We start from the raw sequence: 18,307 nt of genomic DNA on the forward strand, positions 1-18,307 counted from the left end.
AACCAATTAAGCGGTCTGAGATCAGTAACACTTGTACTTACTATCTAAGTCTTAAGTGCTTTTTTTTATAAACTCTGACTCCTTTTATCGTCATCTTCTCCAGGTTCTGGTCTCTCTCCTAGTCCTAAATCTCCTCCACCTCCTGGGTCTAGTGCCTCTGAAGCGGTACTCCAGGTCCCTGGGTGAGAGGGTTCTTCTTCCCTCTATCTGTAGCGGCATCCACGCTGTGCTGGCTACATGGGCTAAAGCTAGCAGCCTGTATGTCGGCCTCTTCCCCGTCACCCTGACTCTGCTGCCTGTTGTAACTGTGGGCTTTAGTTTCTGCCTGAAGCTGGCCCCTCCACCACCTCTCCACTTCTCTGTTTTGAGTTCCCTCCTGTGTGGGACGTCTTTTGTTGTCAGAGGTAAAAAAGTGGATGTAATTTAGAGGTAAAATTGACGGGTCTTCAGATTAACAAATTAAACCAACTTCCTCTCTTTCTCTCTCTCTGCAGCCTCTCAGGGTGTGGCAGGTGTTGCGTCTCTGGAGTACATGTATGCACCTCTGGCTCTACTCCTCCACAGTCTCGCTCTCACCTGGCTGTCTAAAGTGTCCGAAGCTGAGCGCCGCCGCCTCCCCCCTGTCGCCCAAGCCTCCGTCTTTGACATCTACTACACCCAGCTGGTGAACCAGAGCTTGGTGCTGGGCCTCCTGTGGCTGCTCCACCCGGACAATCCCTGGCAGGTGTTGAGTAAAGGCAGCTGGCACAGTCTGCTCTTTCACGGATACCTGCTCGCGATTCTGCTGCTGGGGATGGTGCTGAACTTCCTTGTCGGTATGTCGGCTCTGTGCGTCTCTCCGCTCGCCGCTGCACTGCTACACTCGGCGAGGCAGGTGGTGCAGCCTTTCCTGCTGCTTTTGTAGTTTCACTTAAGAAGACTAAATAATGTGACTGTTTTGTCCTGTATTCATGAAATATTTACACTTTTATTTGTGGAAAGCAATGAGTTCGTCTCTTAGTGAACATAGCCTTTGCTATGAGGTCTTTTCTCTTACAAGCTAATGTTTTACACTTAGGTCCAATAGCCTGAACACAGGCATTTTTCTATCCAACATATATTTATTATTGTCAATAACAGAGATATTTTGAGGCCACTCTGCACTATTTTTCATTTATGCCAACACTACAATACAATATATTGAATGCAGGACTATTCTTCTACCATTTGTGATGACGAATGGGTTGATTGCACTCAGCACAGACTGTTAAACCTTTACTTTATTATGCTTAACAGTGTTAAAAATATGCTTAACAGTGTTAAAAATATGCTTAACAGTGTTAAAAATATTTAAAATCAGTTCCTTGACTGAATAAATCTGGAGGTCGCCCTTGAATGACTCCGACTGTTAAACTTAGTCAGATGAGAAGGGATCGCAATGAGGAAAGAGTTGAATGGCTATTAAGTTATTATTAGAAGCTAAATTATGTTTTAATTTAAGACCATGCCTTTATTTTTATTTAAATATCCTCCTCTGTGCATGTGAATGTATTATACATATAAAAAAAGAAGTAATCATTTTAGTAGTACACTTCTTCATGTAAAAAAATTACAAGCTACCTAATGTTTGTGCAGAATCTTCATGCATTAAAAACACTATACTGAATGGAGACTTTATTTCCAAAAATATTTATTCTCTTTCAAACAACTGGATTTAAGTGCCGTCAAAAATCACCAACAATACACAAAGCAGCATGTATTAAAAGTCCTCAGTCATAACTTGCTGTTGGATCTTGCACTGTGCTTTCAAACAAACATGGAAAACTGAGTAAGACCACTTCCTGTCATGTTTTCTGTAGTGTATCCTGCCATCCTTTTTACTGTTTTTTTTCTACTACAGATTTAAAGAAACACAGACGTAAAAACGTAAAATACTGTCTTTTTAAACTGCCATGAAGATGTCCCTATTATTTACATAAGGGAACATCATTTACAAGAAATGAAGTTTTATATATTTCTAAACAGGAAACTATCCACTGGAGAAAAATCTTGTAAATTCGTGTCAATAACTTTGTTACGTAATTTTGGAGTGTTATGTGTATTTTTAATCAATGTTATTTATCCTGTTGAAAGTTCGTCTTGCCCTTTTTGTTTGTTTAATATTCAATTTAAACAACAAAAAAATGCAGGTTAAGATATATTGTTCAGGTTGTTTGCTCATATTGTATAGTGCAGGAAAAGCACCGACCTTGTTTCTCATTCCTAAAGAAGACAGTTTCACAGAGCAGATGTGTGCATGCATTATGAGGAGAACACTGAAAGTAAACTAAACCATGTATGTTAAAAATAAAATCTCCATTGGGCATCTTAAACATCCATGAGTGCTTTGTTAATGTACCAGTAAGTTGGCAAAATATTGCCTCATTTATTATCCGAGTCTACCTTCTGTCCGTTATGAGGAGTCTGAGTTGGGAGGCAGGTGAAGGCCCAGACTCTGCAGCAGGTTAGAAGCTGGTCCGGCCAGCCCGGCCTGGCAGCTGAGGGACTCCAGCAGATTTGTGACCAGATTGAGGTCGACGTCTAGCGGCTGGATCTCCTCCTCTGTCTCGTCCAAACCTTCTTGCAGGCTGTCTTTGGCAGAGGGATGTGGGGAGCCGTTGTCCGAGCCTTCCTTGTGATTCTGCGGAAATGTAAAAGAATTTATAATATCTTTGGGTTGAGGCTCGAGTAGAGGAAGATGCATGCAGATATGAAGAGAGGTTTTACCGTCACATTGAAGCTTTGTCCTATATTAGTGCTCATGAGCTCCTGGTCCATTTGGTCCATGTATCTCCTGAGACCGTCCAGAGTTTCTGTCCCGTTCATTTCTGCCTGACCTGACGACGCCTCTTCTTTCTCATCCTCTTCGTCTTGTTTCTCATCATCATCGTCGTCTTCGTCATCTAGATCATCTGAATCTAGCTCTTCTTCTTTACTCCCTGTAAAAAGGAAAAGACAGACTCAGTATACAGAGGTTCACTTTTCCACATTTTATAACCAGAGGTGTAAAGAGTACTGAAATATTTCGACTTGTACTCAAGTAAAAGTAAAAAGTAGCTCACCTAAAAAGTACTTAAAGTAAAGTTTAGTTACTTTCCCACCCCACTGATCGACAAATGTATCCAAGGTTACCTTACTCATGCATCCTACTGTATGCAAATAAAATAAAATGTTGTTGTTTCAAACCTGGGCCCTATGTTTACATGTCTTGGTGTCAAAATGCCGAGAGTGGACCTTTTGTTAAAGAGTAGGATCCTTTGTTTAACCAGAAACAGCAGTTAATATGTAACGCTCTCTTCATTGCCACCAGACTCCATTGACAAAAACAGTCATTTTACCTCGCAAAACATAGGAGTTGCTGATGGTCTACCGCGGCCTCAATCAGTTAGTTTGTTTGTGTTATTGTGTGCCGTTTTAAAGGGTTAATTCGGTTCCGAATTACTGACTTTAAAATACTCAAAAGACGCACAAAAAAGCTCCTCAATTACTGTAACGTGAGTACTTGTAATTCGTTACTTCCACCTCTGTTTATAACTTCTACACACCTAGTAGTCTGTCCAGCGCGTTGGCCATGGAGTCGGGGTCAAAACTAAACGGCTGAGTTGAACTGCTCCTGAAATACAAAGACAACAATATGAACCCTGAACTTTACATCCAACAACACCTTAATATCATCATTTGTAGCTTTGTAAGATTTACTGTGCTCCAACATATGTGTGAGTGCATTATACTGTCTAAGAAAATACATCATTCTATTTATGAATGCCTTTGATGGTCTTAAATAAAAATGATAAATATTGTTAGTGTCAGGTCTGTCTCACCAGGGCAGTTCAGCTCCTTCATGAGACGACATGGCATTGAGGAAGTTCTTCATCCCCTGACTGACTGCGACCAGGCTGTAACCTGCCTCCTCTTCCTCCCTGTCGTCCTCTGTCTCCTTTTTGCTCTCCTCTGCGCCCCCCACATGCTGCGTCTGTTTGGTGGAGCTGGTCTTTTTGGTGCCAACATCAGCTCTACCTCCACTCCTGTCCTGCAACATGCGCTCCAAATCCTGAGCTTGGATATCCAGCCAGCTGTCACCTGGAGATAGACGCAATGAAAAACTCATTATGGGAAATGGTTGAAAGAGAACAGGTGGAGAAAGGAGGATGCAAAAGGACAGAAACTGACAGGGATTGGCAGCAAGCTGAAAATTTGAGGTGGCAGAGACAGACATAAGAAATGTTGACTTTCTAGCAGGGTTGTATAACCTTTACCTTATAGTAAGAAAGTACAATTTTCACAGACAGACTTGACTAAACATAATGACATTTGTAGGGTTCAGCAGTGTTAAATTGTTTATATTATATAATCGTTTGGTCTTAAGAGAGATAAATTAAGCCACAGAAATAGTTTCGAAATAACATTGAGACATTTTTCTTACTTTACATTTAACCCAAATGTAACTGAAACAAAATTAAGCTGACAAATCTGCATTTTATTTTTCACAAATGCTCTTCAGGACAACAAATTCTGATCATTCTAGAGTCCAAACATTTCCACTTACTGTCCTCTGGGGGGAGCTGTGACTCTAGTTTCTTTAGCTCCTCCAAGTTGAAGGGTTTGCAGCTGTGCAGCAGCTGTTGAACCTCCTCACCTGGGGAAGAATCACTGAGACAACGTACACAGTCAGAAAATGCACTTAAAATTCACAGGCAGATTAATTTCACAAGCACAGCCACACAATACTCACCTCGACTTTGAGGCGACCGACTGTTTGAAGAAGTTTTCTGCAGATCTTGTCAGTTCTCTGTAACGGGCCGAACCATCCAGTTCTCCCTGCATTTGACAACAATAGAAGCAAAAACTTCAAATTTAAACAACTCTTTGTAAAATCCACTTAAACAAAGTGGATTTTGTGTCTTGACATCAACATTCGAGAAGTGGGACTTACCCGGAAGTAGCCATTTCTTTTCAGACTGTCCATGAAGCCTTTCCACTGAGGGTTACAGCTGACGGGGGCATCGGGCTCTGATGATGGCAGCCGGCACTTGGAGCACAGGATCTCGAAGCCGTGGGCCTGGGAGCGGGACACACACAAACAGATGCTAACGCATAGACAAATACAACACTTTAAACCCCTCTTACAGGACATTGCATCCCACTAAAATGCATAACAAAAGCAGAATTGCATTCATCCAAAAGGAGGGAACAGAATGAGGAGGAAACTCAGATGATGCCTCACCAGTTTCATGCCAAGCTCATGGGCTTTGTACTGCGGATCAGAGCGAGGAGGCAGGGTAAAGCCGCTCCTCCTGTCTGGTGTAAACTGTTGCTGCTGCAGCTGAGCGTACAGGCAGCGTGTAAATGTTACCTGAAAACAAGGTTACAGTTTGCATTATAACGTTTCACAAAGGCTGAAACATACCTCTTCTAGGCCGCTACATTTGTACATCTTTAAGGTGCGTTTACCGATGTCAGGACTCGTGCATCAGGAGGAAAAGTCTTGAAGCTCCGACACGCCTGCAGATCGACTGGATCCCGCAGGTAGAACGCTGACACTGCAGGGGCCACCAGGTCGGGACGCTGTGCTAACACTGTAGCAACACCTGCAGGTATGAAGCAGTGGGCGCGATGGAGGCACGTTTGAATCTTCTCTGGGTACCTAAATGGAAAGTAGAGATTGATACATGATATGATATCTGCTAAAATCCGACAGATACTCTTTGCATCCACAAGATTTATGCTTCTACAAGTTTTGTTCAAGTTAGTAGTGAAAAAACATCCAAAACCGACACTGCATCTTAGGACTTTGCTTCATCACATTTAGTTTTTTCCGCTTTGGTGTTGAACTCCAGAGCTAATATGACCACAGGTCTTGCGAAAAGTATTTAAACTCGCATGTTATACAATTTGAACTATATTTGCTCATTAAAATAGATTTTTAGGACCTGATATGCTGCTCCTTACCCTTCTAATCGCTTCCTAATAGCTGAACAAATCTTGGGGCTTGCCTGACAAGCCTCTGGGTGAGCGGACAGCAGTGCAAGAGCTTGTTCTACACTTGGTGCCACATCTTTTGAGACCCCCACTGGACAGGATTTGGAGGGACAGGGCAGAATATGCAACACTCCCCTATAGAAGAACACCTGCAAAAAGAGAATGACTGGAGCAATGAAGACTGTACAGTAAATACAGTGAATAACAAGAGAAATATATTTAAAAGGAGGGCGATACTTTTGGTTTAGCATGTCCTGTTTCTAAACTCAGAAGCGTTATTATGTTGCACTGCATACAATAAAATAGGGAATAAAATAAGGAAAAGAAAGCACCATTAATGATTAAAACGAACATCATATCTGCCTTCTTATCTGGTTGACTCACCCTGTTTTCACTGGTGTCAGGATTCAGCCACTTGGGAAGATAATCTGCTGCTTCAATAAGTAGAAACTCGCCATCATTGTCCTCAACTCTTCACACACAGACATGAAGAGGAAATTATAAGCAGGGAAGCAAGTGGAAAAACAAGTGATTCCAGTTTAAGCTCTTAATATGGCTATAAAAATCAAATGTTTTAAAGATGTATTCTTAAGGACATTTTGTCTCACCTGGCTGCAAGCTCTGGGAAAGCCTCTGTTATTTGCTGCAGGAGGTAAACAATAAACCACTCGTCCTCTACATTATCTCCAAACTGAGTACTTCCTCCAATATGGGCAGGGACACCTCCTGTCAATAAAAAGAACATATATCAGTCCTGCGTACATCAAAACTTTAACAATATCTATCAATTAATCTCTGAATGTGTTGTGTTAAACAAGATTATACCTTTCTCAGGATGATACTTGAGGTTGAATGGCTGGTGCTGCCAGATATATTGTATCAAAAGGGGAGCAACCTTTGCCAAAATTTCCTCCACTAGATGTGTGAAATGTTCCTCAGTCTGCTGAGAAGTCGAATCGTCTGGCTGGATCAAGAAGAGTTTGTACTGAACCATGTCTTCCTGAACCACTTTCCTCTGCAGGGCGTCCATTGTGGAAGTTTTTGAAAAAGACCTGATGAAAAGACATGAGATAATACCCAATAGGTCGTAAGATATTTTGCATACTAATATGCCTGCCACTAAATACAACTAACATGTAAGAGTGAAGCATTAGCATAAGTTGAATGCTCAGTCGACTAGCTAACAGCTAAACATTTATTACGGATAATATATTGAGGACAAGGTTTCGGTCGAACTCACTTTGTCTTCTTTTCACTGGGAGGTGTAAAGTTAAAGCAGTCTGGATATTACTCAGGCCAAAAAAAGGACACTTTACTCACTTACTCCATACGTTGCTATCACACCATCTGTCACTGTTTGGGACCTACTGTGAATTCTACTCGACCTCCCCACTGGCGCAACAAAGAGAGGTTCCTACGTTCCTACATTAACCAATATTTGCCTATGTACAAAAAAATAAAGAATATTTAATTAAGAATACTAATTAATACTAATCTAATCAAAGTCAAATAATGAATTACAACATGTGTATTTCCAGTTTAGTCCAGAGCATAAACTACCAACGGTCCAGCGGATACATTTCAGGAACGCAATCACGTTACGATGATGCATGATGGGATTTGTAGTGAAACTAACAGTCATGTTACGGCTACTTTGTGGTAGTCCGAAATCTATTTCCCATGAGACCACGAGGCAAAGGAGCTGCGTATCCATGACAGCCGTGTGATTGTTGTTGGTGCTGCTAACATTAGCATCGAAAATCCTTTGCGTTTTGGTTAGCTAGCTCAACCAAGGTTTTATACTCATGCATTTAGGATTTAAACATAATTCACACAAGATGCTAATTCAGTGTAGAAAGTTTTATCTAACAGGAAATGTTTTTTGACGTTACTTTACAATGCTTTTCGTGCCTTGGTGTAATGTTGTATCTGTCCGTCAATATAACTAGCTAGCCTATTTTTAGCCTCCACCTACCATTAGCTGCAGCAGTTAGCATCTGTAGCCAAAGCCCTGTCAGGCTTCCACCAAGAACTAAGGGTGTTTTTATCTTCGGACTAGAAGAAATGTCAGACCTCTCTCTAAACTGTTCCCAGCGAGTCCAGGACGTGAAGCCTAAAATGAGAGAGCAGGGGTCGAGCCTGTAAAACGGAGACAAGGAAGAATGATTTCACGATACAACAGAAGACCTGTATCGCACAAACTTGAGATGTGAGTACTGGACATAAACAGCCGGGCACTGTAAACACGGTTTCCCAGCTGTCAGAGGCTTGAAAGCTGTTATTTTACACTGGGGGAAAGATGAGTGATTGAGCTGTCCACCCATATCAACTGACTGTGTAAACTAATATTTGTATTGATCCAAACAGTCCATCTGTTACAGCAAGGTGTGTCGCATAATATATTGTAAATTACCAAGCAACAATATTTGAAGGAACATTGTTATTCATGTGTTCATACCTTAGAAATTAGCTTGCAATGAAATGAGGTGTACATTGTATTTTTTAATAGCTGTTTATGTGGAAATATGATCAAGATAAACAAAGACCACATGCATACAGGACAACACCATCATATATTTGTATTATCTGGACATTTAAAGCTCCTGTGAGGAACAGGAAAATGTAAACAAAGGCAGCGTGCAGTTAATGGCTTTGTCTGACAACTACCCCCCGCCAGCAGTTCCAGACATTCAAAATAACTGTAATGAAATAATCAATCTTGTCGCGGCAGATTATCCTTTGCAGATGATCCTTTCCAAAATGTGATTACAAACTCACTTTCTATTACACCTTTTTGATCAATGGGCTCAATCTGTCATCGTTTTTATGCAGTCGTGGGTTGTCCCGCAGCAGCCTTGACCACCACCCTCTCCCAGAAGAAGCAGATGACAACCAAACCCCTCAGCGCTACCTCCATGACCTACAGGAAGCTGTCTCTGCTCACAACAGGTAACTTAGTCTTGGTTGTTCTGTAGGGAAGGAGGCAAATCCCTGGAAATACTAAAACAAGGCAAAGATCAAACTTCTTGTAAGTAGCACAAAAACGTACTCTTGCCTGTGTGATTTGTAACGTTACACCGTCTTGAGTGGACAACTGATTCTCTGAGCTCTCGCCACGTGAAACAAGACACTCAGAAGCAGTAGATTAATTGATATCACATTGCCTCCTTCTGATGTGCAGTTAAAAGAATAAGTAATGAGGCATGCTGTTGGAATATTCAATTACTTTGACATTTGCCCTTTATTTTCCACTTTGAAACCTTGCCTATGATTATGTCAGCCACCACTACAGAGGGAATTTCTGTAACAAACACCTCTAAATTTAGAGTTTGCCCTGTAAACATGATTTGTTAGCTATATTTCCATTAAAACATGAATTACAATCACAAATTGTACATTGACCTCACAGCTTCCTTGTTCTTTTTTATGTAGCTCAGACACTTCTGCTGCCTCGGGCCACTCCGACTGCCCCACCGTCATCTCAGTAGACTCCAGCCAGTCCTGGTCAGGTATTCACAGCTCTACAGGAACTGGCATCTCCACAGAGAGGAGCTCTGTTTTCTCCTGGGGCTACGATGTAAGTCTACTTATTGTGCAGTGACGATGCCACACACACACACACACACACACACACACACACACACACACACACACACACAAAAACATTGTTTTCCTGCAGAGTTTATCCATACTCTCTGTTATTCCTGAGCAGACGTGAATTAGAGACTCCAAAAAAATAAACTTTCATGCGCTTTCTAATGTCAGATTTTGATATACTTCTAACATTTGACGGCTTTTGGCAACCCAGAAGAAAAACCATAGACCAACATACAACCAGTCACTGTACTGAAGATAGATGGCTGCAGCTTCTTTGTAAATGCAAGACCTGATTCGACTGGGTATTGCTTATCATGCTGTACTTTCTAGCCTCAGTTGATCCTACAAAAGTTTTTTCCAGGATAGAATTATTTATTTAGTTTGTTGTCCTACAGCTGCTTCTGCAACTGAAAAGAACCCCCCAAAATCTCATCCCCAGTCTGGCCACAAACGCATACATACATCTGAACGGGCCCTGGGAGCTAATTATTATGCATGTTGAGGCTTGCTGTGAGATAAAGAAACGAAGAATGGCAAAGTGTCGCCAGTAACTGAGGAACAGACTGAATAGCAGCACCAGCTCTAAGTGATGTAGCCGGTGTATGGAAACAGAGGAGTGACTGACTTCCTCCTTGTGGTTCTGTCTCTCTGTTTTTCCATCCCACAGGAGTTCGACAAAGCAGCGTCGAGGCAGGTGCAGCAAATGTTTGAGGAGATCGACAAAGAGCTGTACGAGGGGAGAGGCAGCGGAGGAGGGATACTCCAGGGGCTGCAGGATGAATGTCAGCATTGGGCCACGCGTTTTCCTCATCTCAGGTATGTCATCCACTGTTTCCTACCTACCTTTTACTTCTGAGTGAAATAGAGCAGCATTGGGACCGTAGATTAATGCCAATTGTGGAGACGAAGAGGAAAAACATTGTATTCTTGTATGAAAACATTATTCTTTTGCTAATTTATTCATTGTTTGTCACTCAGGATTCTGGGGACTCAGGTGGTGTGTCCCGGTGATGAGGGCTTCCAGTGGTATGCTTCTTCCGGAGCAGGCAGCTCTGCCAGCAGCCCATCAACAGGCAAAGAGAGCAGTGGAAAGTCCCAGGAGAAAGATAAGGACGGCACAGAGTAAGTCTTAACTGCTCTGACTCACTGGTTGAGTGGATGGTAGGAGAAGGACAAACAAGGTCAAAATTAACCTGTAAGATGCATTTGACTGATGAAAGATACATTTTCCTTTCATTTAAAACAGATATAGCACAGCTTAATTGCGGCTGAGTTTGATCCACAGACTGTATAAAAAGATGGACGACATGACAGCTCCCTAAAAATGAAGCCAGAACATTTCAAGCGCCCCTTGCTGACTGGCTGCAGTATAGGTCGTAAAGCCCGCCTCCTCCATGTTAACAGTCAATAGTCAAACTATAAATTCAAAATACACGCCAAATTAATGTTTCTCAAACATGATTTCTGTCAATATAGTCAGTTCTTATAACTCTGATTTACGTCCAAGTGTTCAATTTTATTTTTAATTAGTTATTTGATACTGTAAAAAGGATGATTGACAGCTCTGTTGACATTAATCATTAGGAATACCTACAAAACGACTGTCATTGTTTGACCGGGTACTGGAGTATAAACAACAAAAAGAGTAAGACGTGATAAAAACGGCCTTGAGTGACTCTGTAGTGGCTGTCCAGATCACTGGTGTTAGTCCATCAATAATTGAGGCGCTGTGGCTGACTGTGGTTTTGTGACCTAGATGCTCTTGACCTAGATGGCTTGTAAATTAAGTTTGTGGGCCACAGTCATGTTGAATAAATGCTAGGACAGCCACTATTAATGGTAGACCAGGTGTAAAAATGCAGCGCCACTGAGAGGACATAATAAAGTTAACACAAAAGAATGGGATAGGAACGCACAGTAGTATATGTCAGCAGCTGGATTCAGCTTTATTCATTATTTACAGAGAACATACACAATGTGTGGGCTTGTGTCTGTGAGCATACCGTTTAATGTGTTTATATTAAGGCATGCTCTTGTCTTTGGGTACAGGTTGAATGTGCAGGGCAGGAGAGCAGCGCTCACCAAGTCTTCCTCAGCAGAGATGAACGAGGCTCCTGGCACCTCCAGTGGCTCCATCAGCCACGACAAGCCGAGAGTGATTGAAGTGGAGGGTCTGATGGAGGAATACCTGGCTTTTGATAGCAGGGATTTGTGAGTTAGTCATTTTCCTCATGCTACACAGTGATGCTCTTATCGCCGAAACTAAAGCTTAAGCTGAGCTGCTGCCGGTGTGTCGTTCGGTTTTGTTAAAGTACTATATTTATCTACAGGGAGGACGAGTGGGAGCAGGATTGTTCGTCTGGTCGGAGGCATCACTGTCTGCCCCCTGTCTCACCTTACCGATGTCGCCGTCAAGCCATTTTGGACCTGCTGTTCGACGACATGTGGCGGCAGCTGGTTGGCTGGATGAAAGAGCTGGTTCAACGCCACTGGGAATGCTGCACCTCAAGTATAATGCACGCATTACACCTAACGTATATGACCAAATGCACATTCTGCAGCACAGTGTTTGGAAGTGACGGTACGTGTTGTTTGCAGATGATGAAAAGATTTCTAGGAACTTGAGCCCCGTGCAGCAGGACTCCCAGAATCCCTTCATGCTGCTCTCCATGCTGCCCACGATGCTGCCCAAAGCTGGGCAGAGCAGGGTGCCCCCGCTCACAGCTGGCCTGCAGTTCCAGGTCAGTGGTGTGTGGGGGACTGAGAGGCAGCCGGATGCTTCTTGGGGAGTAGACTAATTTCAATTTCATCACAGTCAATTCAAAGCTCAGTGACTGGGTACCTTCACAGACAATAAAAGTAACCTTTTGAATATCAATATCTGCTCAAATTGCTTTATTTATTTATCTTTATTGATATAACATTAAAAGAAAATGAGTGTTCTTGACTGCAGGACCAGTGTTAATGGTTATATAAGGGTGTTCTTGGTTAAGCCATCGTGATTTTAATCCTGTTCAAGTTGACCTTCAAGTTGAATCATTTTTGCGCAGAGAAGGGTTAATATATTACCGTGTTTGCTTAGCACCACTAACTGTTACACAGTCCGCTCCTGCTGTCTGTTACTCTTTCAGTCTTTCCACACTCCCTGTTCATTAACTTGTATCACTGTTTTCTTTTCTCCCCTCTCTACTCTCTGCCCTTCACCTTGCCTCATGGTTTCCCCCATTTTGTTGTCTATTTTCTTCTTTCTTGTCATTCCTTTCTGTCCTTTTCTTTCCGCTGTCTTCCTTTGGTCATGCCCCTTTTTTTCCCCCCTTAAAGACCACAAAGTCAAGGGGCTCAAAGCACAAGTCCAGACGGAAACCCAAAAGGCAGAAAAGGCCTTCCAGTGTATGTAACTCCCTCACTTAGAGCCAAAATGGCGGCGTGTTGCGTGCCCGCCGACCATGGCGGCTCATTATCTTTATCTGTAGAATAAATGTGCTTGTGCCTGTTGATTAACATGAAAGCATCCCAGCTGGTTATCTTTTTAATTAACTGCATCTTATTTTGGAAATGATTTACTTTGATCTTCTTTAGGCCTTTATGTTGTTTCATAATGAGAATGTTGGAATGTTTTGGTTTGCTAGTTATTGCCTGTGCTCCTTTTAAGTGATGCTATTTTTTGTTTGGGGTATTGCTGATATGGGGTCCTCCTGACTGCATGATGAGTAACAGTTTCTTTTGATAGTAGGCTGTATTTTAAATATGAAATGTACTCGTTTCTAATCTACCGTATCCCTAGATTATGACTCTTTTCCCCTCTCATCTCCAATTATTCCCGTCCTTTTATCCTTTCATCATGCTTCCTCACCTCCCCTTTGTCTCACCACTTTCTCCTCTTCATCTCGCACCGTTCCCCAGGCTGGACGGGCACCGGTAGGAGCGGCAACAACCCAGCACAACCTGAACGACCTCATCGTGATCCACAGCATCTCCCTGCAGCAGAGGAACCTTAGTGTGCTGGACAGAAACCAGTAAGGACACACATTGGTGCCAAATATGGAAACACACATTTGTGCAGTCCCAATATGAGATTTGAATCCTTGAATGGGAAAGAAAAGAAGCACGGATGTCTTGTAGTTCTTGTTTTTCATTTACAGGTGAACACATTTTGCGTATAACTCGTGCCATGTTTTTGTCCCCGGTCCTAACACCTTGATTGGCAGAGTATGCAGTCATTTGGCAGCACCAGTCATCCATTGTGCTCTCTCTCCCCATACAGGGAGCCAGAGGAGCGGCTGAGCCACAGACCAGGCTCCAGCGTCGGCCCCTCCAGCAAACCTCGTCCTCGCAGAACCCTCGAGCAGAGCACTTCCTCGATGTCCCGTCTGGCCTTGTCCGCACAGCGCAGAAACCCTCATCCCAGAAACCTCCTGCCGCTGGTTTCCAGCCCGAGTCAGTCCATCGCAGCAGGATCCATGGATGAGGTCGTGCGCGGGACACGACTGTGAGTCTCAGCATTATAGAAACCCCTCCTAACTCCACCCAAACACAAATCTTGCTTTTAATTCCCACTTTTTTTTCCCCGTGGTCTCTGAATTTTCCTTTAGGCAGAATGAGATTACTTTGAAAACAGACTCACTTTCAACTTGTGCCTTCTGGCTCTGTGCAGCAGAATTATGATAGAAGTGTCATGTATGAAAACAACGTCACAGGTAAACTTCTCATGAACTTAGAGTGAAAGGGTAATGATGTGAAGTTTGCCACTATGTTTTCCTTTTATGTGGAATGTAAAGTCTTAGCGAACACATGCCAAGACAGAGCGGTGTGGCTTCACTGTTGCTTTTACTTTCCCCTTAATAATTTAAGCCTAATTCCAGGAAGTTACTGTGCCCAGTTAAGACATAAGAAATAATCAGGCACAGATAAAAAACAACATACAACATATTAACTAAAAAGCTTAGGAGATAGTGGTACATGTTTTTTTACACTTGGGCAGAGCCAGGCTAGCTGTTTCCCCCTTTATCCTGTCATTATGCAAAGCTAAAGCTAAGCTAAGGTAACTGTTTCCGTGCTCGAGCGTCATTTTAACAGACAGATGAAAGAATAGCGTCGTCAAAGTTTCAGCAGGAAAGTACATTTCTGCATTTCCCCAAAATATCAAACTATTTCTTTCATATCTCCATATCACAAGTTCTTTGTTTAATCCTACTGACTGGGGTACCCGCAGACCCCAGAGGTATGCTCTGTCATATATCAAAACGTATATTCTGTTCTTTATAGAGGCACTCTGTCAGTCAGTTTGAGTGAGACTGACACAGACTGCCACATTTTATTTTGTACAATCAGTAGCTTTACTTTTTCTAGAATAATAACTACCTGTTTAATTTACATGACATACATTTCATTATAGTATTTTGATAAGAAACTTTTTACTGTGAAAGCTCAAGAAGCTTCTTCTTGCGTTCCTGGGGATCCCTGTCGGTAGTCCTCGAGTGTGTTAAATATGTTGCTATATCAGTAGGAGAAACATTCTAACTTTGATTTTCCTCCTCACACCTAAGGTGTGAATTTTCACGACTCCCACAGTCTTTTCATAAAGAAGTGAATGTTTTAGATGCAACATGAAACAATCCGACTATCTATATCTTTTTCCACAGAGCCACAGCAAGCGACCACCTGACATCTCCGCTGTCTCCACTGAGGAGGAACACCCTCCTTCCCCCCATCAGCGCTGGAGATCCAGAGTCATCCCAGTCAGGGCAGCAGTTCAAACCTGCACAGGTACAGACTAAAACAGCTACACTGATTATTAAACTCTTGTTACAGCACCTAAACAGACACAGATTAAATTTAGGCATTTTCCAAACTGTTTAAATGATTCTCTATTTGTCCACATTTTCATCACACCAGCGTCAGAAAGGCACATCCAGCCGCGCCCACAGTGCTATAAATGACAAAGCTGGCAATTCGATACCAAGGGATCGTCACCTCCTGCTGGACGTCTTCTCTCGCCCCAACACCACTCACACATACAGGGTAAGATGCTCTTCAGCATCACAGGAGCCTGAATGCATCTACAGTTTGTGATTGTTTGTGTTTTTTAATCCATCAAGTTCAGGTTGGAAGGGCTTTTATAATATGATGAAATTAGTTGACAAAGTTAATATTCAGTATTTGATTATCGATGACGTGTTATTTTTGGTGGTTTTGTTTGACCCCTCTTGTTTTTGTTTCAGTCGGACACTCCATACCGTCGTTCCTTCACAGTATTGGACAACATCGGACAGGGCCGGCCAGGCAGAGCCTCCGTGGCCACAGGTCAGGTATTAGCTCAGAGGTGAACGAGCATTTGCTGTTGCAGATCCAAAACTGTGGAATGAATTGCCACTCCACATTAGACAGGCCTCCTCACTGTCTCATTTTAAATCTCTTCTTAAAACCCACCTCTTTTCTCTGGCTTTTGACACCATGTAGTGTGTTGATATTATGATTTTATCTTATTTTATTACTTTTATCCTATTGTGTCCTTCATCGTTTTATTGTGCTTCTGTTGTGTTATTTAATGTGTTTTTTATCTTGCAGTGCAGCACTTTGGAAACTTTGTGTTTGTTAAAATCGTGCTATATAAATAAAGTGGATTGGATTGGATTAAACATGAAGAGTTTAATTAAAAAAGCAGCTGGGGGGTGCTGCTTTAGCTCAGTTGGTAGAGCAGGCGCCCAAAATACAGAGGCTACAGTCCTCATCGCACTGTTCACAAGCTCGACTCCCGGTCTGCCGATCATTTGGTGCATGTCGTCCACCACTCTCTCCTCTTAACAGTTCCTGTCTATCTTCAGCTCTCCTATCAATTAAAGGCAAAAAGCCCAATAAAATCATCTTTAAAAAAAAAAAAAAAAGCTGCTGTAAAAATCAAAGTGACATACTGCAGTGCTTTCCTTATTATGTGTAACGTACCACACAGCCCAGTCGGATTAAGTAGCGCTTCGTTACATCCTTTTCACATGTTTAAAACGTGATCATGAAGTATATATATTATTATATATATTATTATTAGATTATTAGTGGAACTTACAATATTCCTGAACTGTCAGTTCAATCATGATTTGTACAGATGATTGACGCTAAACCATTAATCCATAATTTTTTCGCTAACTATTTCAGCTATTTATTTATCCATTACTTTAAGCTTCTTATTGGAAGTTTTTTTAAATAAGTTTACATCTTTTTTTAACCATCTAGCCACTATGTTAGGCTAACTGTTTATCCACTACCTTTGTCTAACACTTTCATCTGTAAATCAACTAAGATTAGCTTTTTATTTCATTTGTTCATCCATTAAGTTTAGCTGCTTTTTTTAACCAACTACCAATTTAAGTTTAGTTCAACTGTAAATCCATTAAATTCAGCTTCTTTTTTAAATGTTCATCCAAAAACTTTTAACAAACTGTCTAAGTTTTAGCCTCTTATTTCTAATCTTTGTCGATAACTTAATCAACTTCTTTTCTCACTTGCTAACTCAATATGTGAATGTTGACTTACTTTTTCTAGTTTATTTTTTTGTCTTTGCTTGTACTGCACACAACCTTGTGCAAGATAGATTTTGAAGCACTTATTTATTCAACATTACACTCATATATTCATTCATTCCACCAGATTCTCTTGGAATCGGTGTGACCGGCATCAGTCTTGGCATCAGCAGCTCATCTTTCTTGGACTCGTTTTCCCATCACCATTTGGGGCACTCGCCCATCAAAGATGAAGAGGAGCCAGAACCACAAGCCCCTGTCCCAGGTTAGTAGATTAAATTGGCTCATGAAACTGTCTTAAATAAACTATGAATGAAAGAGATTTTCTTATGTGTCCTCGTTCTCGTAGTTCCACTGGTGCCTGTGTCCGTCCCCCCTCGGTCTTACTCCCGGGGAGGCATCTCATCCAGAGCGAAAAGGCCTGGTTTGTAGTTTGCCTCCGATCTCAATACTCATCCGCCAGTCACCTTTATACAGCACAACAAAGTGCTACACTCCACAGCATCTGTGCCCACTGAACCTTTTTTTTTTTTAACAAAGTAGCAGATTTTTTTTTCATATGATGACGCTTTGGTGAAGCTTTTTTTGTAACTCAGAAATCAGCTAATGTGGCTGCCAAACACAAATGACTCACTAACTCCAACTTCATGTACAGAATGAGCTCTATCAGTGGACATTTGTACTCTGTATGTATGATCTGAATGTGTATATATCTATTTATATATGAATGTACTGTATATTATCCTCTGTGGTGTGGTGTTGTAATTGTAAATGCCTATGCAGGGAATAACACATCCGCCTAGACAGGGATAAAAAGAAGCACTTTCCCCCCTCTCTGATGATGCAGCAGAGGGTTTGGTACTGTATCTTTTATAGGGACACACATTTTCAGCATACCTGTGTAATAATATACTGATATCATTGTAAACTGGAATAAGAAGAGATACAACCTTGAAAGTTTGTGTTGTCTTTTTTCTCCATTTAAACTAAGAATGGGAATGTGGTGGCTGTAAGCATTGACAGAACATTTCTCCAGCCCACGTGCTGTTAATGCGACACCTCATAAGAACATGAGGCAGAAACAGGAAAGTATGTAAATAACTAAGGTGTTCACTCTTCCTGCCTGAATAGAAAGCTGTATTTTATGGTCATTTTCCATATTATCTAAGCAAGTGGGGATGCTTCGACAGGTAACATCA

General features: G+C 41.8%; 2 protein-coding genes across 2 annotated transcripts; one reads left to right on the plus strand and one right to left on the minus strand.

Moving 5' to 3' along the window:
• Positions 1-1,655: 1,655 nt before the first annotated feature.
• Positions 1,656-7,344, minus strand: ecd (ecdysoneless homolog (Drosophila)). The gene is made up of 14 exons (XM_069658798.1): positions 7,322-7,344; positions 6,823-7,049; positions 6,606-6,723; positions 6,382-6,469; positions 5,968-6,146; positions 5,470-5,662; positions 5,243-5,371; positions 4,952-5,077; positions 4,751-4,836; positions 4,565-4,668; positions 3,840-4,098; positions 3,564-3,631; positions 2,746-2,957; positions 1,656-2,659 (listed from the first exon to the last, which is right to left on the minus strand). The coding sequence occupies exons 1-14, from the start codon at positions 7,324-7,326 to the stop codon at positions 2,432-2,434; spliced, it is 2,022 nt and encodes a 673-aa protein (XP_069514899.1). The 5' UTR covers positions 7,327-7,344; the 3' UTR covers positions 1,656-2,431.
• Positions 7,345-8,120: 776 nt separating this feature from the next.
• Positions 8,121-18,041, plus strand: fam149b1 (family with sequence similarity 149 member B1). Its single transcript, XM_069658850.1, has 16 exons — positions 8,121-8,206; positions 8,830-8,946; positions 9,430-9,574; positions 10,262-10,410; positions 10,573-10,716; positions 11,644-11,805; positions 11,925-12,103; positions 12,193-12,335; positions 12,916-12,984; positions 13,498-13,610; positions 13,859-14,083; positions 15,237-15,360; positions 15,490-15,615; positions 15,816-15,897; positions 17,236-17,373; positions 17,458-18,041. The coding sequence occupies exons 1-16, from the start codon at positions 8,160-8,162 to the stop codon at positions 17,538-17,540; spliced, it is 2,046 nt and encodes a 681-aa protein (XP_069514951.1). The 5' UTR covers positions 8,121-8,159; the 3' UTR covers positions 17,541-18,041.
• Positions 18,042-18,307: the final 266 nt, after the last annotated feature.

Source organism: Semicossyphus pulcher, unplaced genomic scaffold (assembly GCF_022749685.1).
Source record: "Semicossyphus pulcher isolate SPU_LCO1_2020_fin unplaced genomic scaffold, fSemPul1.0.p SCAF_12, whole genome shotgun sequence".
NCBI lineage: Eukaryota > Metazoa > Chordata > Actinopteri > Labriformes > Labridae > Semicossyphus > Semicossyphus pulcher.